At 32.2% G+C, this 27208-nt stretch overlaps 1 protein-coding gene across 2 annotated transcripts; it reads left to right on the forward strand.

Annotated features, from left to right (window-relative positions):
• Window positions 1–8573: 8573 nt before the first annotated feature.
• Window positions 8574–17880, forward strand: LOC143056294 (uncharacterized). Of its 2 annotated transcripts, XR_012972287.1 has the most exons (4): window positions 8574–9065; window positions 15303–15410; window positions 16778–17781; window positions 17812–17880. XR_012972287.1 is itself a non-coding variant. In XM_076229383.1 (3 exons), exons 1-3 carry the CDS (start codon window positions 8802–8804, stop codon window positions 16925–16927), a joined length of 522 nt encoding a protein of 173 aa, XP_076085498.1. In that variant the 5' UTR covers window positions 8574–8801; the 3' UTR covers window positions 16928–17874. The 2 variants fall into 2 exon arrangements, 1 of the variants encoding a protein (XP_076085498.1); XM_076229383.1 differs by having other exon boundaries at window positions 16778–17874.
• Window positions 17881–27208: the final 9328 nt, after the last annotated feature.

Raw genomic sequence — 27208 nt, forward strand, 5'->3', positions numbered from 1 at the left:
CCTATATTCCTGGGAAACATGAGTTCCATTGGATTCACTTCTTTTCCTAAGAAACAGGGGTTCCATTGGATTCACTTCTTTTCCTGGGATAAATGGGTTCCATTGGATTCACTTATTTTCCTGGGATACATGGGTTCCATTGGATTCACTTATATGCCTGGGAAACATAGGTTCCATCGGATTCACTTATATTCCTAGGAAACATGGAATCCATCGGATTCATGTATATTCCTTGGAAACATGGGTTCCATTTGATTCACTTATATTCCATGTAATATGAAGGAATATGTCTTATGGTGTATAAATGGAAGGTTATATGATGACTAAGAACTGCTCTAGTGTATAAATGAAAGGTTATATGAAGGCATACGACTTGTGTATAAATGGAATCTTATACTAGTATGATGATTAAGAACTGCTCTAGTGTATTAATGAAAGGTTATATGATAACTAAGAACACTGATGTATAAAAGAAAGTGTTCGTGATATTATGGTAACTAAAACACTGCTGTTTGAATGAAGTGTTATATGATAACTTAGAACACTGCTGTATGAATGAAGTGTTATGTGATAACTTAGAACACTGCTGTATGAACGAAGTGTGATATGATGACACAGAACTTCTCTGGTATATAATTTATTAAAGTGGTATATGATGACAAAAAAAGTAAAATCACAAAAAAATACTAAACAACAAGGAAAATTCAAAATGGAAATTCCCTAAGTAGGAAAATCAAAAGCTCAAACACATCAAACGAATGGATAACAACTGTCATATATAAAACATTTCTTTTGTGATGGCATACGATTTCACTGGTGTATAAATGAAAGGTTATATGATGGCATAAGACTACAGTGATGTATAAATTAAAGATTAAATTAATAAGAATTTCTCTGGTGCATAAATGACGGACTATAAGATGTCGTAGTACTTCTCTTGTGTATAAATGAATAGTTATTTAATTATATTAGACCACTCTGTGGTATAAATGAATTGTTGTATCACGCTATAGACCTTTTCGTCTGCTGTATGAATAGAAGTTTGCTGAACACAAAAGACTTCTCGGTTGTATAAATGAAAAGAATAATGATAGCGTTCGACATCAGTGTTTTTGAAATGAAAGTTTATAGGATGACATACGACCTTTCTAAGGTTTGCATGAAAGGTTATATATGATGGCATTCGACCTTTCTGGAGGTTTGAATGAAAGGTTATATGATGGCATGCGACCTTTTTTGGGGTATGAATGAAAGTTTATACTAGTAACATTTTTCTGGTGTATACTAGTAAAATGAAAGGTTATAGGATGGCGTACGACTCTTTTGGTGTATAAATGAAAGGTTATATGATAGCAGACAACTATTTTGGTGTATAAATGAAAGGTTATATGATGGCAGACGACTCTTTACGTGTATAAATGAAAAGTTATATGATGGCAGACGACTCTTTTGGTGTATAAATGAAAAGTTATATGATGGCAGACGACTCTTTTGGTGTATAAATGAAAGGTTATATGATGGCAGACGACTATTTTGGTGTATTTATAAATGAAATGTTATATGATGGCATACGACTCTTTTGGTGTATAAATGAAAGGTTATATGATGGCAGACGACTCTTTTGGTGTATAAATGAAAGGTTATATGATGGCATACGACTCTTTTGGTGTATGAATGAAAGGTTATATGATGGCATACGACTCTTTTGGTGTATAAATGAAAGGTTATATGATGGCAGACGACTCTTTTGGTGTATGAATGAAAGGGTTATATGATGGCATACGACTCTTTTGGTGTATAAATGAAAGGTTATATGATGGCATACGTCTCTTTTGGTGTATAAATGAAAAGTTATATGATGACTTAAGTTAAGACTTCTCTTGTGTATAAATAAAGTGTTATGAATACAGGATTACAGACAAAATAGAATTTCTCTTGGGTATACATGAAGGTTTGTGTAAATAATGGTTTAGGTCTTCTCTGGTTTAAAATGAAGGCTTGTACATGTGTTGGCTTATGACTTCTCTTGTGTATGAATACAGGCTTGCAGACCATACAGATTTATATTTGATATATGTACTCAAATTTATAATTATGAACATATCAATGATAACTCAAGTCAACACAGAAGTGCAAGGTTTGAAAGAATGAAATTTTATATTTGACTTCGTACTTTATTTGGCTTTCAATCCTGGTATCTGTGATGAGTTTATTTACAACCCCATGGTTCATGCCACTGCTGTGGAGTTTTAATTCCCGAGGCAGTGGCGGGTCCAGAAATTTACATAAGTGGGGGCCCACTGACTGACCTAAGAGGGGCCCGCTCCAGTCACGCTTCAATGATTCCCTATATAAGCAACCAAATTTTTCCCCCAAAAGGCCCCCCCCCTAAATCCGCCTCTGCGAGTGTATCACCAGCCCAGTAGTCCGTCAGCACTTTTGTGTTGACTTTAATTCTCATTGATATGTTCATAATTATAAATTAACTGTTTACAAAATTTTGAAATTTTGAAATAATACTAAGGCTTTTTTACCTCAGGAATAGATTACCATAGATGTATTTGGCAAAACTTTCAGGAATTGTTGGTCGTCAATGCTCTTCGACTTCGTACTTTATTTGTATTTTTACACTTTTTTATTCGAGCGTCACTTGCGAGTCTTTTGTAGACGAAACGCGCGTCTTGCGCAAATATAATATTTCAATCCTTCAATCCTGGTATCTATAATGAGTTTATTTGTATAAATGAAGTGTTATATGACTTTCAGACTTCTATGGTGTATAAATGAATGTCATATGATGGCATAAGACTTTTCTGTTGTATAAATATAGGGTTGCAGAACACATAGAAGGTCTCTGACGTATATGTGAATTGATATATATGAAGTCTTCGATCTTCTCTAGTGTATAAATAAAGGATATGATGACTTGGTACTTCTCTGGTATTTCACGAAGAGGTGACGTAGAACTTCTCTTGTGTTAAGTTGAGGGTTATGCGATGACTTAAAACATCTCCAGTGTATAAATGAAGGGTTGTATGTTGGCATAAGACTGATCCGAAATTATTTTTTTTTAAAGTGAATACACGGTTGCAAACTACATAGAACTTCTAAGGACTACTAGTATATGATGACGTAAGACTTCTCCGGTGTTGAATGGATGGTTATGTGTTAGTTTAAGATTTCTTTTATATAAATAAAGAGTTGTATGACGACATGCAACTTCTTTGTTGTATAAATGAAGGATTATATTGTACAAAGATTGACACTAAGTAATTGAGGTTAATTGTTTCAGAAATAATGTTTTTAAAAATTTGTCAATGCCAAAATTAATTGAAAATATTTATCATAACGGGAAATGAATATCAGGGAATAATAAATCAATATATAATTAGTTACAGTATTGTTTATATGCTTAATTATATATCTGAAAGATGGCCTATCCTAATAGTCGATTTTGCTTTCAATATTTGAGATAATTGAAAATCGATACAGTTTATTGAGTTATGGCACGTCAAAATTAATGAATTCTGTTATTTTTATAACATGAATTTGGACTTATTTTTTTCCGACGTAGTCGGTATAGTTTCGGTTTGTGCCCTTTGAACTTAAGGACGCTTAACTATGGTAACAGAATACGCATGCTCGAAAATCCTTTCTGTGATTGGACAAAATGCTGTCATGGTGGTCGATTAAGTTGTGTTTAAAAAAACGTCTCGTTAATGATATCGTGATGGAAAGCAAGTGAAAAACTATAAATATTTGAACTAGATCTTACAAAGATTTATATTTTTATTAAAATAATTGTTTCTCCAATAGCTCTTTGCATCCATGACAGCTGTTTATTCGGGACAATTATATAATTTTTAATGTAAACTTTGTCGTACGAACGTACATGACTTTTCGAACGCACCTACACATGTAAGATTTCCGCGGGGTTTTGGTGAATGTAAACAGAAAGATACGAGAACCGAGAATACTGAACACAAACAGAGAAAACGTTATTTAAATGGTATCTTTGTGCTTCTGAAGGTTATCGAAATGATAGTTTTAAACATATACTCAAATTTAAATACGTCGGATATCTTTTTTAAAGATAGTTCTTGTTTTTCATTTGGCCATATTACTTGTTTCGGAGTGACTATTTGTCCGGCTAGCCGGACGAATAGTGCCAGGGCTATTTGTCCGGCCATTGTAATGCGCATGTCATATAATGTGCGTTCGGAAGTGCGTGTAACATTATCTTCAATAGCACCAAGGGGGCGCGTGTAATCTGATCACTGATTTTCAATTTTAAGATCATGGCTGAAATATTTGTGATAAATTTTGCAGTTTTCGGAATTTGACAATGGAACACGATATTATGAGCTTCCAAGAATGATATAATCTTATGAAAGGGACTCTAAAAAATTGAAATCACAAGGAAAATGGGAAATAAAAGATAATTATATATAATTGATCGGAGAATTAGTTTTACAAAATTATTTGATTCGCTACAGCTGTGTATAGGTGGAAAAGATGCTCAAAGCAAGTGTAGTTGAAAAAGGCCTTTACAATTGCAGGTCTAACTGAATGAAATTTAGCTTAGTTATAATCCAAAAATTAGTCTTGCAAGACAAGAAAAGAAAAGGAGTACACTGTGACACCCGATCCCCTCACTCAAAATATGGATAACTTTATGTCAAGGGGTCTATAATTCTCTTTGACAGCTACAGACATACTAATTTTGTACCCTTTTCAGCTAGACAAAATCCTTTACGTTAACTTAAAACGCACGAGTCAAACACTACCCGAGTTTGTTTTACAAGTAAATTCTTCTCTCTTCTTATATAAAAAAATATGGGATATATATGATTTTATTCTAATTATTCGTTATCCACATTGGACTATATACTAGTATGAAGAAAACAATTTCAATTACCAGTAACAAGATTAGGCCCTAACACTAAAGATTTCAAACATGTGCTACCCCCTGGTGATGCTAAAGATAATATTACACGCACACACAAATATTATAGTGACATGCGCATTGTATTGGCCGGACAAATAGTCCTGGTACTATTCGTCCGGCTAGCCGGACAAATAGCAACTGCCTACTTGTTTTATCAACATCTTTTAACAATCTAATGTTAGTAAATAACATTCTGTCATTCCGGGTCCTCTAACTGCGTTTTTTCATATTGGTTCTTTGTTAAAGGCCGTATAGTGAGCTATATTATTGAATCAATCCATGTCATTTGGTCTTTGTTGGATACAGGAGGTTTTTCCACAGATTGATGATTTATTTTCCTCTGTTGCTACATGTATGGATGGGTGTTTTTTTTGAAGATTTAAATGAACAATAATATATATGTATCGGACGACAACCACTAAAGTATAGAGTCATCACTGATCATCAATTGGGAACCTGGGACAATGGTGTAACAAAACAATATAAGGACAAACGTAAACATTTAGTTGAAAACTTATCTCATCTGACCGTCACGATGCACACACAAAAACCTATAAATGTGATTTGCGACTAAATAGTAAACGAACAAAATATATAACGGGCGACAAACACTGAATTATAGACTACTGACCTGGAAAAGGTTAGGTCCACTTGGAACTTCAGAGGCGGATTTATGTGGGAAGGAACCCCTCCCTTTTCTGGGGAAATTTGGTTGATTATAGATTATATAGGGAATCATTGAAGCATGGCCAGAGCGAGCCCCCTCTTAGGCAGTCAATGGGCCCCCACTTATGAAAATTTCTGGATCTGCCACTGAACTTATGACGGATACAAGTTAGTCATAAAAATGTCACACATATTATAATTATTTAGTATACCAAAATGGTAAATCGTTAAAATATGTAAATACGTTTACCTTTTCTGTAATGGACCGGGCTCGTTTCCCTATTTTTTTTATTAAAAGCCGCACAATTGTTTATTTTTCGACTAAATACTTCCATAGTTTTGCGATTTCACTAGTAGAAATATGTAGTCAAATTTAGTAATAGTGTCAAATTTTAATTAATGATAAGTGCATGTTTGTCTTTGATCAGAATATGTCCATCCATTACAAAATATGTCAATATTTGTTTTATTAATTGATCTATCCACAAGTTTCAAAATTATACCAACATTTTTAATCAATGCAATGAATTGTGTGTGAACAGCACTGTTGTGTTTCATTAGAAACTGTTCTCAAAATTTACGGTAATGGGAAATAAAGAAATTAACGACGATCCTAAACTTGTAAAACACTGTGCTATCTTTCTTCACAAAGTGCAAATCCCGCTCCTATCTTGGGACAGACATATATATAGAGAGCGGTCACATGCATTTGTCTCAGAAATTAGAAAGGACAAGGTACGATAAGCCCCCGTTTTGGTCCTCTATTTTTTCATTTTCTATTTAATTTTTTTGAAAGCTAGGTGAGGTGAGGGGGATTAAAGGGCATCAAAAAATTACGATTTTTGTCCTGTGTTTCTTAAAATTTAATAGCGTGACCCGGACAAAATCAGGGCGATTTAGAAAGCAACGACCTCATCGCCTCATCCAGATGGTGAAATTAGTGGTTTTGAAGTTCGTCTTAACAAACTTCAAACATTAGGGAATATTTTAACATGATAAGTAGCTTTCCAAAATAAAAAAAATTGAGAATTGGGAAAATAGGGGGGGGCAAAACGGGGGCTTATCATACCTTGTCCTTTGTTATCCTATAAACCTTAGGTATATAGGATTGTTTTTGTCTGAGACAAGTGCCTGTGCGATAGAGTGGCGGGTTAAATATGTTAGTGAATGTGCTTGACCTGATACAATAATTTACCGTAATTCATGGACCTACAATTGGTACTCTATTTTATATTCGAGTTGCCTTTAGGAATGCGATAGCTATAACATTAACGCGCTTTTGTTTAATTTATTTGTAATGATTCCCTTTTTGCGAAAAATCCAAACGAAAGGGTCATATTTCGAACTAGAAAATGGCTGCAATTGAGAAACTTGTTTAAGCTTTTTTTTTTAATTTTTTTTTTTAAACAGATCTTAAATACAAGACTTGGTTGTCTTCGTAGGGGCAGTCAAATATCCTTCTCTATGTATTTAAGTCATGCTATATTTCAATTATTCGGTTTAGTGAACAATTATATTTGCTACACCACATTTCCTTTATTCAGTAGTTTTATAGTCAGTTCTTTTGAATAGGATTTTATTTTAATCTCATCCCCGGCTTTCCGCCTTTATTGTGACTCAATCCGTAAATCTTTTTTTTCACTTGATTTTAATAGTTTTAAAAATTAATTCTTTAAAATTAAAGGTGATGTTGATATTATACCTATATGTATTAATATCAAATTTAGGATAAAATATCAAATTTAATTCGAAAATGTACAGCATCTCTCATTTCAAATATATTAATAAAAAAATCATCTATAATAAAATATAAAACATCGATGCAAATTTTAATCATACTAATTCTTGAAAATATTACTAACTAATCTAATATTCAAATAATTGTTAATTCTTATTCATATATAGATTTAACCTGTATATTAACTAGTCAACGAATTGGGTGTGACAGCTAGAGACAATTAAAGGTAGTTCAGCTACCTTCCATCAGTCATGGGGATTTCTGAGATTTGTCACCAAGATTTGACGCATCTAAAAACCACAGCCAACGCCCCTTAGAATGACCAGTCTCTCGCACAGATGTTCTATGACGTGTTACTCATTTATCCGATCAATATTGCTGGGTCGATATGTAACATATACAATAATTTGTATGTAGTAAAGTTAACTGAATCATTAAGTTCTGTGTGTGTTTTGGTGCCACCTTCGGCGGAAGAGGGTGGAAATTTGTTGGTGTGAGAATACACAGTTTATCATAAAAAGGGGGGACGTTACGACTTTAATTTATTCGTGGTTAATTTAAACATTGTTAAAGTCACACGAAAAAAAATGGCACAGTTTATGCTTTAAGATTTGCCTCAGTTTATTCAAACTCGCAGATTTACTATTATCAAAGTCCTTGCATCTACAAGGAACATATATATATATATATATACTACGCACGTCTCTGTGTTGCCTTTGTCTTGTGGTAGCGATTTCGTAATGATATTTTTGTAACAATTAATTTATCAATGTTATCTCAAAAAACTTCTCTTTGTCAAACATGACATAATTACTTTTTTGATGGCGCTGACAAGTACATTTAAATACATATATAATATCAGTTGTAATCAAATTAAACTTATTAATCTTTTTATGCAAATACATTTTGTTTTCATATTTAAATTTAGTTGACTATTTTGAGTTATGTCTCTTAGCTAGCCTGACATGATTTGACAAGTCGGTTTGTTGATAAACATTGAAACCACGTGCTCGTCGATGTGTATTGGCTTTTAACAAGTAGATATACAGGTATACGATTAGAAACGTGTTCACTTAATATCTAAAATTAACTACTCCGGGAAAACATTCACATGTGCATAATTTATTCGTCGTTATTAAAATGATGCGCCATTCAGTCATTGAAACAAAGAAAAGTCAATATGAAGTTCGCCAAAATTAGGTGTCAACTATTATGTAAACTTCCTCATATATATATAGTATTGTTTTCATGTTAAGATTCAAAATGACGTATTATTAATATTATGACACATATAAATATTTTTAGAAGCATAACACTTTGTATCCGAGACGATATTTGCTGTCTGATTTGTTCTTTGCGTCATCATTCGAGATTTCGCGGGAATTGGCAGTTGTATACTACGATCAGCTGATCAGATGAGAAAAAGTAACTGAATACAAACAAAGCTTCATGATGTTCGAAAACGAAGACGACGTATTTACGAATTCTCCCAAATTAAATTTTGATGATAATAATAATAACACAAATGGAAGTTTTAAATTTAACGAAGAGGATTCCATGCTAGCATTAGCTACAGAAGAATGCATGAAAACTGGAACTTTTTTGCCATTGTTGAAAGAAGAACTTAAATGTAAAATCCTGGCCAAATGTCACGAAGAGGGGAAACAGCTAAATATTAAAGCGGAACAAAGGGTAGCAGCTCCAAAGAAAAAGGTAAATTTTGATATTTTTCCCAAAAAAATTATACAGGATTTTTTTTTAAATATTGCAATAAATCTTAAGTTTATATGTTGTGTTAAGTTAAATCTATTAATAACTATATTAATATGACGAAATGTCGTTATATATTATATACATATATTTATATATATATATGCGACGTTTCATCATGAGTATTTTTATCATTACATGTACAAACACTAGTGGTGTAATCTGGAAGTTTTAAACTCTGCCAATACCAAAATGATTAGAACGTATAAAAAAATAGGCTAAAATACGAATTTAAAATTTTGTAATACAAATTCCTAAAATCGATTATTAGTTCCAACTTATACATGTACCAACATTCATTGCACCGAATATATATTTTGTTATGAAAAAAAGAATTGGATTGTAGCCAACTTGTCAAATTAATTTTTGGACAGATTAAAAAAAAATGCATTGTCCTTAACTTTTTTCTCACTATTTTCAGTCAAATTCTGTTTTAATTCACATATTATTATTGTGTCCTTCCTTACAGTGTTTTTTTTTTAATTTGATAACTAATTCGACCATGTGAATATTTCGTAATTTCTTGAAATATATATATTTTTTTCGTTTTGAACTTCCGTTTTAATAAAATTTTAGTGCATTTGTGAGCTGCAAATGCACTAGAATTTTATCTAAACGGAAGTATACAAATTAGATAAAATATTTGAAATAATAATAAGTCAGTAAGTATAAAGATTTGCGGGGATTTTCGATATATAATCGATATTATGTTATTTTATCTCATTGATTTGATAATATAAATAATTTGTTTCTATTTTGTTAAAATTACACACTTCGAGAGAAAAAAATGAGGGACGGAAATTTGAAGTTGAATTTATTAGCAATTACGTTATATTACAGAATATAATATTTAAAATAAAATATTTATCCCGTCTATTTTGACACAGTCCCCATGCAGCAGAACCATTAATTATGTTAAATTACATATTTTAATATTATACGTTTAGTTTTAACTATGAATTGTGGTAAACTCGTGTAGACGTTCTAGTTGTCTTCCCTCAGACAATGTATAATTTTCAAATTAATTTGTTTTCCAAAAAGTTGGAGTTTTAATTTTTTATTCGAAATTTTTAAAAATCCGATGCATGTACCTTATGACAATTTATTTTGTTTATTTCAATTTTCTAATTCTGTCCGCTATCATAACCGTGAATCGAATTAGTTTGCACTTAGTACGGAAATCGAATGTACCATAAATGCATTTTCTATCATAATTTGGTACGACGATGCATGCCCGGAAAAATGGGACTATTTGGTCAAATTTAACTAAATGCATGTAATTAATGTAGAAATATTTGAACACGTCATTCTCGTCCCAGATGTTGCTCGACACGCGGTTCTTGGAGAGCAACTCACTGTCGAGTTATGTAGAAAAGAATTTACTTTTAATGACGACGAAAAAAGCTGTTGTATTTTGAGTATTTAAGAAGTGCACGACAAACTACCATTTTAAAAATAACCGATATAGATTCAATAGTTGGAATTAATAAATTAACTGCAATATATATTTACGAAATTGCCCGATGTGGTATCATTATTTAAAGACTCATAATTAAACAAACACACATATTTTTTTTTCTAATTCTTTATATATTCATGCATGTCAAGCATATAAATTCCATAGTTATCCTAATAGCGTACCTTAAATTTTATAATTATCATCGGATCTTTGAATATTTGTGGCAAAAACTAAATGAGATAAATTATACATTTTTTGCTCTGTGAACAATCCTATCAAAATTCACTTTTCTCTGACTTTTTTCTAGTGACACGTGTCTGATTATTATGAATATTAAACAAATTTTATACGTTTTGATGGGAAACTTATACCCAATTATTATTTTGCTATCCGCTTCATAACATCCTATTATCGTATGAAATATTAATGTCTATATATTCCCTATTGAACAGCTTTGATGTGTAAAATTCGAATATCGTTAAATTCAGGACATTTGCAATCGAATCAAAGCTAATACAGAAAAAAAAACAGAAAGCAGATGTGACTTTAGGGGGTAGGGGTCCCTTACGGAGCTACACATATGATAAAATGCGTATACTCTTTACAAGCATTAGTCCTGACGTTGGCTAACTTTGGGACCCCTTTTTCAAAATCATGGATCCAAACCTGGTTAGCTAAAGGTCTATTTATTTAGTATATAAATGTATACTTACTTCCATTAACACAAGAGTAAAATTATTCCATCATGTATTATTAGTCCGTATTTCCGCGTTTAGCTTCCAATACGTATTTATCACATAAGAGGTTTGTGAATATTTAACCAATTTATCAACGATCAACCACTGCTGTACTTTCCTGGCGACTCGTTATAATATCACATAACAAATGTCAAATTAGCAAATATTGAACTCTCTTCGCATTACAGGCATCATCTTGATCACATCATTGTCAGTCAATTTCAAAACAGATCCCGGATACACGAACACACAAATTAAGCGTAGCTCTGCTTTAGTTCAGTCACATTTTGTCTTTTATGTCAATGTCAGTTGGTCAATTTTACAATGGCCATTACAGAATACTGACTTCCACTTAGCATGTGTACAGCTCTATATCAAAGGCATTAGTAGAAAGATCTCTTCTATTCGGGTGGTTCCCGAATTTCTAAATTCCTTGTCGTGAGAAGAAGGAAGATATTTCAGGAAAAAACATTGTGAGGTCGTTTCGATCTAGCCATAACAGGGAAAGAATATATAGACATTATTTCCCGTAATAAATTAAAAGTCGTGTATGTATAAAAAAAAATGAATAAATGTGTCCTACGGTACAAGGGTCTCGGTCGGGTTTACAAAATAGAGAATAATGGACATAAAAGAATGGAGAGAAAGACAAATAGGCAAACAAATAAAGAATAGAGAATAATATAGAGCTAAAAATATAAAGCATGGAGATTAATAGTCAAAATAGTAAAGAATAGAGAAAATAGTATCAAAAAGTTTTAAAAAAAATTAAGGTATTCGCCGTATGTTGTGTCATGCCGACAGCTGATGGGTTAAAATCATACAATTTACTCCTTGCGATATAAAAAATATAAGTGTTTTCTGCTTCATTGTCAGGTTGTTGTCTCTTTTACACATTTCCCATTTCCATTCTCAATTTTATTAAGTCCAAATTATAGATATAAAAGTAACGTCCGCATATCTTTGACGAAATTTAAACCAATGCCAGTGACAGTAATGTATTCATATATGTTGATCTTTTAATTTCTATCACACCAAGTTCATTTAAAGTCTTTTTGAAATTCATCAATCTAATTAAAATATAGATCTCGGATTTCGTAAATCTGGGGGTTTTTTTCAAGTCAGATTTTCACCGTCCTTAAAACAGCATTTCTCCAAATTGTATAAATGGGGTGTCGAAAACTGTGAGTTTGGTAGATTTGGAAATTGCTTTAATGCCCCTCACAGAATGGCTAATGAGACCATTTCAACCAACACCAACATTTTAACAGAAGTAATATTACTTTTCGTATACAAACTGATTCATTGTCAATACAAAATTTGACAAAAACTTGTATGATTGTTTATCATAGCAGTCTATAACAGCCATGTATATATAGAATATAAAATGTAAAAATATATACGTTGTATATCTCGTATAAATCAAAAGCTCGAATGCAACTAATTTTCATTTTTTTCGATTTATTTCGATCCTCCGAGTGAAACAAAAGCGAGAGAAATTGGCCATTCTTCTTACAAAATATATTTATAACAATCTTGAAATCAGTTCACTAAAAGGAAACTAAGATAGTTACATGTATAAAAGATGTTAACGAAACCTCACGAATGTCTGGCAAAAAAGTTATTGGCATACGACTTTATATATATATAACGATGAATATTCAAAGCTTGGATCCTGTGCAAAATGTCTGCATTCCTGTGGATTGTGATCAAGGTGCTTTATAGACGTTTGATTTATTTCAAAGCGAAATGGGGGGGGGGGGGGGGTTACTTCTGAAGCTTAATGTCCTGATCCTGTCTTTAATCTAGGCCAATCACCAATGACTGATAACATCCAGGACAATCAAAATCAATATTAATTAATTTATATTTAATAGAAAATAGTTATTACCAATAGATATAGTTTTAATAGATGTTTAGTTGGATTCGTTTTTAAGAACAATACTGTATTTTGCATGAAAAACAAACTTGTGGTAAGAAATTGTGTGTTAATTTTAGTTAAGAATGTTAGAATATATATTTCTTGATTTGATTCTATTTTATTAATGAAGAACATGAATGGTCATTCTTTAGGCTAGTGACCAAAGCATTTCTGGTTCTATTTAATTGATATTGAAATTAAAAGAATATCTAAATAAAAGTTTATAAATTTGGTGCGTTCAAAGTGCTTTTCTGGTTTACCTTCATTGGGAACGATTAGGAGAGGAAATGTCCTCAATATCAATTCCTTTGTTAGCAATTAATTCATGTATAAATAAATCTGATGCACAAGATGCGCAGTAAATATTTATAAAATATCATTTGGTTTTATTTGCATATTTTAAAAAAGACTATCGTCAGAGTTTACCTTTGTCGTTAAGAACTTTTAGAAATTATTTATCTATAGGTACTAGTTCTATTTCATGTAAGCTATATATATATACAGCTAGGTGTCTAGATCTTATCGTTTACTGCGCCAAAATCAGACCACTTGGGTGCCAACAACCCTACAGATTGTAAAAAAGTGCAAAGATAATATTTACATTTATGGTTGAATTGAATGGAGGTGGAGCTTGTATTAATAGATTTTACACGGATGACAGCCAGAGTGTTGTATTGTTATCATGTTTCAAAATTTGAAGTTTAAATAATTATTATCTCTACGTTGGTTTACAACTCTTACAAATCTTTTATTTCCTATCTGAACAATTAGTAATCTATCTGAAAAATCGCGTGATAAATATAGTAAATAACTAGTAGTAAACCCATTGGACAATGATCAATAAAAATAATTATTTTCGTACCTTTGTGTGACCCGATTAACTGTCAAAAACTTTGAACCGAAGTAGACATGCATTGTTATAAAGTAACTTGATTTTAAATTATGTATTTAAATTATATATTTTGATTTACAAACACATGAGTCATTATCGATCTTTGAAGGCTAAAAATAAAAACAAAGAGAGATTTCACTGAGTGCATATCTGACAGGACAGTAAGAGTTGTCTTTGAGATGACTTCGTTTACACATTAAGCTAGGGGGGGGGGGGGGGGGAGTTTTCAACCGTTTTAGGAAGCTTATAAAGTCTTGCATTAAAAAAGCATTAAATTTTGTTATATTAAAATTTTCACATATTAAACTGATAATTCATATACCCACAAATATATCTCAAAACTTCATAAAACTGAGCAAAGGAAATTATCTGGCTTGAGTATATACTATATACATTTTTCGTTCCCGGAAAAGTTTGTATATTTCAAAATTTATCAAAAGTGATTGCATCTGAACTATTACTATAGTATATATTTAACAGATGTTTTTAAATTATATTTACTTCTTAGTTATAATTTTCATGTTCGATTTATTTGCTATCCCTCTAAAGTACTATCGAAACTTTTGAAAGAAATTTTCATTTTTTGGTCTCATATTTTTTCCATATATCATACAGTATTTAATTTGCTTGATAGAAGCTAACATTTTGATTTACTTTACATATGTAGAACATTTAAGTCGCCATCAATCAATCAATCAACTATTTTTAAAAGCTTTCGTTTATCAGACTTTTGTACTTTATCGGAATTGCAGTTTTTAAAACAAAAGGGTCCACTATATATATATATATATGTATGCATGGCTTTGATATAGAACTATAATATGATTTTTACTGTTAACATAGATATTACAAATTAGATGGGTTGCAATACTTTGTAAGATTCAATAAATTATTTTTTGTAAATACTGTGTACATTTGGCTTGTAAATAGAATAAAATTTGACTGGAACGTTTAATGTTACATTTAATATTACAAGTATCATTTTACTAATTTGACAATAAATAATTAGTATAACATTTAAACTAACAAGTTATTTGTGTTAATACTGTGTACCCCTTTTCTAAGTGAGCAGATTGGCTGCTATATTATTTTTAGCACACGTTCTATTAACATCTTAATGTCGTGTAAAATTATTTCAGACTTGTAACCAAGTTCCTAATTTCTTTTTCAGCTTCAACCAGACGAAGAAAAGAAATTAGAAAAACGGAGAGAACAAAACAGAAGAGCTGCGAAAAAGTTCCGGGAAAGAAAACGAAGTGATACTGACAGACTTGAACAGGTAATTTCACACCCAATTTTATTCTCTAGATAAACAGGCAACAGTAGTATACCGCTGTCCGAAATTCATAAATCGATTCAGAAAATAACCAAATCCGGGTTATAAACTAAAACTGAGGGAAACACATCAATTACAAGAGGAGATCTACGACACAACAGAAACACAACACTTAAATGTAACACACACAGAAACGAACTATAATATAACAATGGTAATTTTCCTGACTTGGTACAGGACATTTTAAGAAACAAATGGTGGGCAGAACCTGGTTTTGTAGCTAGCTAAACATCACGTTTTATGGCAATGTTAAATATAACATTAAAATGACAACATAAAATGTCTAATTGGACAGACTTGAAAGTTCACAACAATTTTTTTGTCTATTGTAGTTTTACCATTATGGGGTAATAAAAACAGGATCCGCCACTGAGCATGCATGTACCGCTGATAAAAGTACTTCAGTTCTTTTTCCACTAAAATCACTTTCTGTTTTATTACCGACTCAGAGGTCAATGAAAGTAAATAGACAATTACAACTGCTAATAAGATTTTGCCCATTAACATAAATACAAGTTTCGCGCCCTAGCTGCGGCTTATATACAACGGTCGTTGGTACTTGAGACATGTCAAGACCCTGGTTGCTGACTGGTATAAAACGGTCATTAGTTTATTCATTAGGTAATCGCATTACATCTGAATTTAAATATCAATTAGATATATAGTTCGAATTTAATCATAAATGAAAAGGGAGTTTTGTGTCTCGTTTTATGTTATATTTGTATACAATTATAGTTATTACAATACAGTTCTGGAACTTTGAACTCAATTGAAAACATTATTATTTAAAAGCTCTTTATTCCTTCTTCTAGACACAACCGTTTTAGCACAAGTCGTAAATTTTGAAGAAATTATATTAAATTACCGAAAGTTAAATCTATCCGTTTATAGATTTAATTACATGTTTCTATGATTAGATACAAGTGAAGTTTTTTTTATGTATAAAAAATTTCACTTTATAATCTGGTTTAATGCGAACGGAACGCACCAACAATTTCAAGTGTTGTCTCCATTTTGAGTTACACAGGGCATTTGATGTTATCATCCAGTCTTTAGACGGTATTGAATGTTGTGGGCTACGCACAATCGTCACCGTGACGGCCTCGTCCCTTTCTTCTGATCCGCCACCACTAGTATTTTCAAGTATGAAAGTATTCATACATTTTTCGCTTTCAAATTTGTGTAGGTAAATATAGAAAAGCGAATCGGATGCACGAATTATCCAAAGTGTATTTTCAGTTATTATCTTGTTGTAGTTTGGTTTAAGGCGACCATTTTTTTAAACCCTTTTTCTTTGTTGTTTATTTTAGGCGACAACAGAATTAGAAGTGCTTAATCACGAATTACGAGATGAAATAAAAAGACTGTCTACAGAGTACCATGAATTGCATGTATTATTGACATCCCACTCATGCGTGGTAGATAATACACCTTCAGTGTACGGCGAATTGGGAACCTGAGACGCCATCAACCTTGCGATAATGATCGTACAGTCACTACGACATGACTGTTTACAAGACATAGACAATAGTCTAAAGATGATCTGATGAACTTGCCAATAAACTTCACAATGACTCGATGATCTAAACAATTTAACAACAATAGAGTTTATTATGAATTACAAAATACCTGCCAATTTGAAACTTTTGACAAGATATTGACATGATAGATTTATTTTATTCTCCACAGATTAAAATCAATAACGTTTATCACGTGACAAGATATTGAGATGATAGATATAATTTATTCTCCACAGATTACTGAAATCAATAACGTTTATCACGTGACAAGATATTGAGATGATAGATTTAATTTATTCTCCACAGATTAAAATCAATAACGTTTATCACGTGACAAGATATTGAGATGATAGATTTAATTTATTCTCCACAGATTAAAATCAATAACGTTTATCACGTGACAAGATATTGAGATGATAGATTTAATTTATTCTCCACAGATTAAAACCAATAACGTTTATCACGTGACAAGATATTGAGATGATAGATTTAATTTATTCTCCACAGATTAAAACCAATAACGTTTATCACGTGACAAGATATTGAGATGATAGATTAAATTTATTCTCCACAGATTAAAATCAATAACGTTTATCACCTGACAAGATATTGAGATGATATATTTAATTTAGTCTCCACAGAATAAAATCAATAACGTTTATCACGTGACAAGATATTGAGATGATAGATTTATTTTATTATCTAGAGCCACTGGACGTTAAGCAACCAACAATCAATCAATTTATTATCCAGAGATTAAATCAATAACGTCTATCACGTGACAAGATATTGAAGTAACGTTTATCACGTGACAAGATATTGAGATGATAGATTTATTTTATTCTCCACCGATTAGAATCAATAATGTTTATCACGTGGAGGAAGTAATCTACTGTAACGATATCGCCTCGTCTTATTAATATTAGTGTTGGGGTTGCGACTAGCTCATGAACAAAAACACATCTTACGTTAACGACATTTTAAATAAGAGAGAGTAAAACAAAAAAGGCGTTTCCGGACATCACTTGTACAGTTCCGTAAAACATATAAACTGAATTACACATATACATATAATATATATCTAAATATATAACATCCCCCGGCAGAAAGAAAATTCCCAATGAATTTTTTGCATATGTGGAATTCATACCATAATCAAATAAAATACATGATCAATAATACCAATATAGCTTTCTAACTTCCATAATATTCAAACTTTCAATATATAAAAACAAACAAGTAACTGGTATGGATAACTTTGTGGAATAAGCATCTTGTAACAAATTGCAGAGTACTACATGTATAGAAAATATCTTGTTCGTCATAAACGTGACAGTTAATATCATATGATATAAATTACTATGAAATCACCAGAGACCTTACTCTTATTTTGTAGATAAATGCTAAACGTGATAAAATATGCACACTTTCAAAGAGTCTCACACAAAAATACAATATAAGACCAGCTCATACTACTCTCATGCACTCTGAATTTCTCGTGAACCATACTATTCACAGCAATACTACTCAGGTTATTCGTGATTAACATATAAAAGTCACTGACAGGTATTCATACAATCTCATTTGGTTATCTATGCCTTACTATTCCAATTTCCATGTTTTGGGGGTATTAAACTTATTTCACTAACAATCTGCACTACAGAAAAACAATGTTCATTTCTTAAAATAAAGTGTAGTTTTCTTTATAAAGTTTTGACAATACGATTAAGTCTTCAACTAATCCTTGCAACTTTCGAAATTACAAACAAAAGTTTTATACGATACGCAAAATCCTATATTCGAAATGAAAAAAAAAAAACACACAAAAAACCCTTCTTTTAACTACATGTTCTAAAGTCAATGAATTTGCCTTTCAAAAGTAATTCAGGCTAACTGCCCTTAAAGTCTAATAAAAGCTTCGATATAAAACAAAAACATGTTAATCAATCAAACAATATTATTCATGTTATCAATAATCAATACAAAATACGATATTTCAATAATCATATTTTAAGTAGCAAAAATGTAAGTGATGCCGGAATCATATATAATAAACACATCAATGCATAATAATACAAAATATAATAGGGAACATGCAATAAATGTTCATATTAATCTTTCTCTTTTGCCTCTTGGTCTTCATTTACGGATATCCAGTAAACGGATATCTTACTATGAGATAAATCTCACAAGTAAGTTTGCGGTAGAATAAAATACAGACGGCACTAAAAATATCACACAGATCCTTGACGAATTATGAATATCATGAGTCGATGTTCCAAATTTCGATAAATGTTACGTTGTACATAGCTACTTTATTAAATTGTCATGAGATAAATCTCACAGACAAATAGTAACTTGTGAATATATACAGTTATATTGCGCATGTAGTCATGAGAAAACTCTCACAGACAAATAGTCTACTTGTGAATATATGTATATTAACAGCTGATAAAGTTGTATGCGCACGCACTCATGAGATAAATCTAACGAGTTGATACACATCGTAGAAGCCAAATAAATGAAGGTTATGTTGTTTTTACAATATTCTCCTGATTAAATGCGGAAATAAATACAATCCACTGAATAAAGAAAAGAAAATGTTTAAATATGTCGCGGAGGTCGACAATTTACTTTGGTTCTCTTTACTTCACAAAAGTTAATAAATTTTTGATATTTTGACCTGGCCGGTATTAAATTTATTGGTGCACTTCTGGCGAGACAGAGCTTTGTTATTTTGAACAAATAAAATATTGTCCGAGTTGCTCGTCTTTTCGGAGACGGAAATATCATCCAATAAATTGTCATAAATGCTGTTTGGGTTAGTTCTAACAGGTATACTATCGGGATAATCCTCATCCATAGATATATGGTCTTGCAATTCAATGTCGTCGAGTTTCGTTTGAACAGGTTCCATAAAATATTTTAAAGAAATTGCAGGTCGTTTCAGCTGTCAGGCACACGTACTCATGAGATAAATCTTACGAGTGTAAATCGTTAATGCTAGTATTATTAAATGAAGATAATATTTTGCCAAATCATAAAAAAAATCCAATGAAAAAAGAAAATTCAATGTCTAACTTTGCAGCGGAGGTCGAGAATTCAATTTAGTCTTTGCCTTGGGTCCAAACTGATTTTCATGAAGCCACATATCGAATTGGGCTTGTTCACCAGCTATATTAGTAATATTAGATATATTTCCATTGATAATATTCAGTGCTGGCTAGGAATCTTTCAATTTTACTTGCCTGATCACATTGCCGAACAAACCACGTGTATCGTCCTTGTGTATGGGGTCTACATGTATTATCAACGGGAGTCACATTTTCAAAAATAATTAAAATGTCTTTTAAAAACAGCAAATATTCTCATAAAATTGTTAAAAGTCTCCTAATAATCTTTTTAGGGTCACTCCACCATGTAACGATATCGCCTCGTCTTATTAATATTAGTGTTGGGGTTGCGACTAGCTCATGAACAAAAACACATCTTACGTTAACGACATTTTAAATAAGAGAGAGTAAAACAAAAAAGGCGTTTCCGGACATCACTTGTACAGTTCCGTAAAACATATAAACTGAATTACACATATACATATAATATATATCTAAATATATAACACTACACAGTAATTATATTTATTGTTATACATATATATGTGTGTACATGATATGTGTTGTTTTATCTATTACTTAATTGATCTCAATTGTAAATTAATGAAATTTTATTTTCATATTAAAAGTTTTAGTGTTAGAATTTCAAAGTGTTGTGTACGCGTGTTCTGATGTGTTTGTGCAGTGACAAATATTTGAAAATACGTACAATAAAACAAACCGCATCATCAACAAAACATAAAATAACATCACTCAAGTAAAACAATGTAACCAAGAGCCCCCTGCTATCAGTTCCAGATATTCTTTATAAAAATGTATAATGCAACCCACTTACATAACAAACTTAAAATACGTCAAGAGGCAAGTAATTGACAAATTGGGAGAAACTAGAAGAACCCTGTTAAATATCGCCATGTGTACGTTTTTATGCCTGACCTACGATAGTAGAAGGGCATTATGTTTTCTGGTCTGTGCGTCCATTCATTCGTCCGTCTGACTTTTATTATATTAGTATAATAGTCCCAGGTATGCTGATTAGTATCACTACAATATAATTATAGATTATCGTTGATCATCTCAACGAGATTGATTTTCTCGCTTGAGCTGGAACAGCGAAAGTGAGAAAAGCAATCGAGTTGAGATGACCAATGATAATCTGTTTATCGCTATTTTACCTATGACGACGTTGTCAATTTCAATGTCAATTTCGTTAGCAACGCCACGTGGTCTCCTTAGTTTCTAGCGATAATTTTTCCATCTCAAGCGAGAAGCATGATATGAAAATTATCACAAAAAAGATCAAAGAAAAAATGCACAAAATAGCGATAATAGTTATTACGGGACGGTTGAATTTCCTGTCATTATTCATCATCCATACACGAACTTGTCTCAGAAAAAATATATCTCTGTACATTAACCTCAGTTTCAGGTATAGAGATGTGATCTTTTTCTGTGACATATGTGTTCTTGACCATCCACAAGAACTTGCGGTCATCCGATGTTCAGTATTTCAGTTATTTGATTTTTATCATAACGATGCGGAATGTTGAAATCATCGTATTCGTCATCACACCTTTTACCACATACTGAACATGTAACAAAATTTTTACAGCAAAATAATTCATATAGCATTAATATGGTGTCATATGAATGCCAATGAGAAAGCTATCAACGAGACTTGGATGTAAGCATCTTAATTGACAATGAGGGTCGGTTGAAAACAAAACTTTACGACAAAAGAGATGGTTTCAGCTTTCCAATTGTGAACTTTCCATTTCTAAGTAGCAACATTCCAGCAGCACCTGCATACGGGGTATATATCTCCCAATTGATACGATATTCCCGTGCTTGCTTTTCCTATCATGATTTTCTTGATAGAGGGTTACTGCTCACAAGGAAGCTATTAAACCAAGAGTTCCAAATGGTGAAGTTGAAATCATCCCTTCGTAAATTTTACTGACGCCATCACGAGTTGGTTGACCGTTATGGAATAACCGTTTCACAAATGATATCGGATATGTTCCTTACGTCGTAACTACAAGCCCCTTCCCTTTGATGAATGTGACCTACCAAATTAGACTATTTACCGGATTTGTAATCACATAAGCAACACGACGGGTGCCACATGTGGAGCAGGATCTGCTTACCCTCGCTGAGCACCTGAGATCACCCCTAGTTTTTGGTGGGGTTCGTGTTGTTTATTCTTGAGTTTTCTATGTTGTGTCATGTGTACTATTGTTTTTCTGTTTGTCTTTTTCATTTTTAGCCATGGCGTTGTCAGTTTGTTTTAGATTTATGAGTTTGACTGTCCCTTTGGTATCTTTCGTCCCTCTTTTAATGTCGTCAAACATATACAGCCTCCAACAATGAACAAAAGCCATACAATATAGTCTGCTTTAAAAGATTGGTTACAAAGCAAAAAACGAAAAGTTGTATCAGCAACCACTTAATTGCCGGCTGCTAACAGTTTAAACATGAGCATAAAGAATGTAACGGGATTAAACATGTTTTTGAGAGCTCGACCTTTCCCTAACCGTGGACATTGGTGTAACTGCAAAATATATAAAAAGAATACTGTAAATATCAGTTGATAAGCTTTTGACGCCTCAGAGTAGCACGAAACACAAAAACAAAACATAAAGACATCAGACGCAAAGAACCAATTTAAGAAAAGCTAGGCTGAAAGCTAGTTCAAAGTTAAGTACAACTGATAAATAAATCATTATTCCAGACAAATGTATCAATATTAGTACACATTCAAAAGACGTCATTAGCAGTCTGAGAAAAGTATGACCTTGTGCACTGCCAAAATATAAGTACACATTAATAATATGAAGTGCCATAGGTTTCCATCACTGTATACATAACAACTGTTTTAGGTCCTCAATGCTCTTCAACTTCGAACTTCATTTGGCCTTCTGACGTTACTAACGAGTCTTTGTAGACAAAACGTGCATCGGGGCGTATACAATTTTAATCCTGGTATCTATAATGAGTTTACTTGCTATTAAAACAACTGAAATAAAACAATATTCAATGATCTAACGTACTCCGGTGCCAGTGAAATTGATAATCTTTTTGGTGAATACTATATATTGTGATATATAATGCAATCGTATCTAAGTATATGCCATCGACGAAATAAAGTTTTAAGGGATCGCCATGTGCAGCCCGAACAACCACTTCATGCCGCAAAAACGGAAAGTTCTAAACACGCAAGTTTGAACCAAATAATTACTGGCATAATTTTATTGGATATATGGCATTTGTATTTGTTATTACAAAAATGCGCAAAAAAATGAATTTACTACAAATGATAACTTATTTCAAATCTATTGAACTTGTGATTGTAACTATTGCCTAGTTTCAAGCCTTATAGTATGTCATTGTTTTTCAACTTTCCGCTGGCCTACGATAAGATACTACATCAATTGATAATATCTATACAAACCGTGTTTCTTTTTCCGTATCATTATGACAAGTGTATTTATTATAAGACAAAGATAACCTTAGTTTATCTAGTTCCTATTAAGTGACACAGTTCTTCGTTTCAGAAAGGTTTTATAATATGAGCCGAATATGTCTATGTATAGCTCTTATACATCATGCTCAAGCTAGCAACCACTTTTCAGACATTCTTAAATGTCAAATATCGTAAGAGAAACGAATTTATCAATACAATGTATGTAGTGCTGAGGTATTAAAATTAGATTAGGTACGAAGGGAGGCACCCATAAACCATAGACCACGAAGAAAAACAGATGGCACTTTGGCCAAAAGAAACCAAAATACATAAAACTAAGGATTGACACGATTGGAATACAGGATAAGGGGGGGAGGGGGGCAATACCTTTTTGTGTTAACATGTTTTGGCCCTTTTCAAGGTGTTGTTATCTGAGATCAATTAAATATGTTAACTGTTTTCAACCCACTTTGTGTACTGTTATCAGCATTTTTGCATTTTTGTTAACTGTTTTTGCCAAAATTGAGGTGTTGTTAACATGTTAATGGCCCCCATCATCAGGATATGTATATGTAAATAAGGAGTTGTGGTATATGATTTCAAATGAGACAACTATCCACCACAGTTTAGATTTATCGAAAGTAAGCAATTAAAGGACACCTTACGGCCTAAGACAAAGAGGAAACCCCCTACCGTATAATCAGCTACATGTATACAAAAGACCAGAAGTTTATAACAATGCATGAAACGAGAAAACTAACGATCTACACTCTTATTTAGGGTCAGCTGAGGCCTGCCTCCGGGTGCGGGATTTTCTGGCTGCGATGAAAACCCATTGATGGCTTACGGCTGTTGTCTGCTCTTTAGTCGGGATGTTGTCTCTCGACATATTCCCCAGTTCTATTCTCAGTTGTTAAAAATGCAAAGCAAAACAATTTACGAAAAACAAATTGTCAGACATGCAAGGAACAAATTGTATATATATCCTCAATTCTTCTCCTATTTTCGATATATTTCGTGGCACATGATTCCTTCAGAATTCGGTTGTTTCAACCTAAAACAATGCCGAGCAACCTTCATTTTGACCTCGTTATCATCATGTCATTGTCTTATATATAAATGGCGTTTGACACAAATTGTATTGATTATGAAAAAAAATTATGTAGGTAAGTATGATTAAGTTATTTATTGTTGACTAGACAGTACAACTCGAAATCAAGCCAGTTTCCATTATTTCTCTAACAAAAATGTCCATTGAAGTTTTCGCTGTTATAGGCTCACGGGCACATGGGGCATATGTATATAGATATAGAAGACGTGGGTAACTCTGTAATACAGTGGTGGAGCTAGGCATAAAGGGACTGAAAGTAAAATTGGATTTAATCATTTTGTAAAATTTCCATAAAAAGAATTTGATCAAGTTATTTGTTATTTCATGATTTCGTTCATGGTTCATTTCTTCCTGTAACCGTGTATCTAGCAACGTCAATAATAGTATATATATGTATATTCCTCAGTGATTTCTGTAATCTGTATTCACGGCCGACACTCGGCTAACCGAGAGATTGGTCGGTTAATCTATATTGAGTATGCGGCTATATGGGCGATTGGTCTGTTAATCGGGTTGGTTATACGTCTGTTAAGAGTAAAACGCTTAATCTAATGTCAAACTCTATTAAATATACAGATTTTAGGCATGTTATAAGAACCAAATCAAAAAAAGAAAAGTGTATCTATTATCATGATTATAGAACATTTTGCACTTGTAAAAACATTTCTTAGTCTGCGCAGTTTTCAGTAAAACTAAAATGCGTCGCGCAAGTATGTAGTATTTATGCTTATACGCATAGCAATTGAAATTGTGTCAGTTAAGAGTTATTTAGCCACGACAATAATTTTGCTACTTTATATTTTCCCCTTGAAAAATTTAAGAATGAGATGTTCCTGAGTAAACAAAAATGACAATACGGTGCCCAGTATCCTAGAAAGAGCATTTTTATTTTGACTTTCTTTGCATTTTATTTAAGAGTGTGTCACTTCAATATAGCGTGATATGGATTGGCCTCTGGAATATGCATGAATTTTTTATTGACGTTTTCAATTAACCTTAATTTTTGTGTCTGTTCGAAGTAGCACGTTCTCAATTCCGACTGAAAGTGTCTTTCTAATACAACACAGGGTACATATAACGTGTTCTCGTTCACATATGAGCATGATATTTGTCACTGGACGTTAAACCCTAATTCGTCAGCATCATCTCATTGGTTCTTTTCTTCTATTACTTAATCATATGTTGTTTACAAATCAGTCTAAAGAAGTAAACGGAAAGGAGCTAATGCAGCTACATTTGGTTATTTTAAGTTTCAATTCATTTTATTCGGTTTAGTTCCTTTCTACATAAGTGCAGAGGAGAAATACAGTTGTCTATGTTGGCCGGTGAAGTCCATTACGCGTTTTCGCGATTTCCCCTTTCATATTCTATAGGGCGAAAACGCGAAGTCGAAAACGAGAAATCGGTTTCGCGTTTTCGCGTTTTCGTTATATAGAATATGTAAGGCGAAAACGCAAAATCGCTAAAACGCAAAATGGCATTAACCTGCCACCATAGTTGTCCGCATGTAAACTTCTAGAATGTGTCACCAATATAAGTACATCGCAATCCGTTACTGTTTCAACAGCCATCGGTTTTTCAATCATGTTTGTATTCTTAAACAAGTATTATTTTTCTCTCGGTTTTAGCAATGTATCACTCTTTTCTGTCCTTATATATTATTCTTTATTCCGCGTTTCCATCCAGATTCTTGTGTATACCATGAGGGTCCGGATTGGGAGGTATTGTTTATTTCTGTATTCTTTAAATTGTTATGTCATTTTTTTCTACATCTTATTTATCTTACTCATTATTCTTTCTTTATTTTTCATATTTTGTCATCCCAATATATTTTACTTACTGGTGTTTAGTTACTATCTCTGATTTATATACTGGTTACCAATGTAGATGACAAATTTGTGTCATTCATGACAATTAAACAGAATCAACATGATATATGCGATCATTCTTGGATGAAATTAATATTACTTTAATATTACACTTTTTTGAAACCATTTTTATCAATTTTCAATTTCATGTGTTGTTTCCGTATATGTTATGTTTCATTGCTCATGTGTTGTTTTCGAATATTTTAGCCGCTCGTCTTGAGCCTACTCATTTGATCAGATAACACCCCATATAGCAATAACATTATACTTTTATTGCCATTCATAACTCTTAACAGACCAATTAGCAGACCGGGTTTTATACATCCGACCCATTAACAGACCAGGTTTTAAATAAAGATTGATTTATGTCACCAAAATACAGATTTTCGTGTAGATTTTTCACACAATGATATCAATATGGTTAACAAACATAATGCTTTTCTTTTTTCGATGTTAAAAATATTGAATGCAAGTAAATTTAACCAATGTGTCATTTTGTGTACATTTTAAGTGTGTCAGAAAATGTGTATAAATTTAATGATGAGTAACCCGCCTTTTCATTTTATAGATCGTACATCGAAGCTAGAAAAATAATAATTACACCACTAAATTCAGTACATTGAATTGTTTTGTTATACATGAATACTTTTTATGATGAAAGTATAT

Source organism: Mytilus galloprovincialis, chromosome 13 (genome assembly GCF_965363235.1).
Source record: "Mytilus galloprovincialis chromosome 13, xbMytGall1.hap1.1, whole genome shotgun sequence".
NCBI classification, from domain to species: Eukaryota; Metazoa; Mollusca; class Bivalvia; order Mytilida; family Mytilidae; genus Mytilus; species Mytilus galloprovincialis.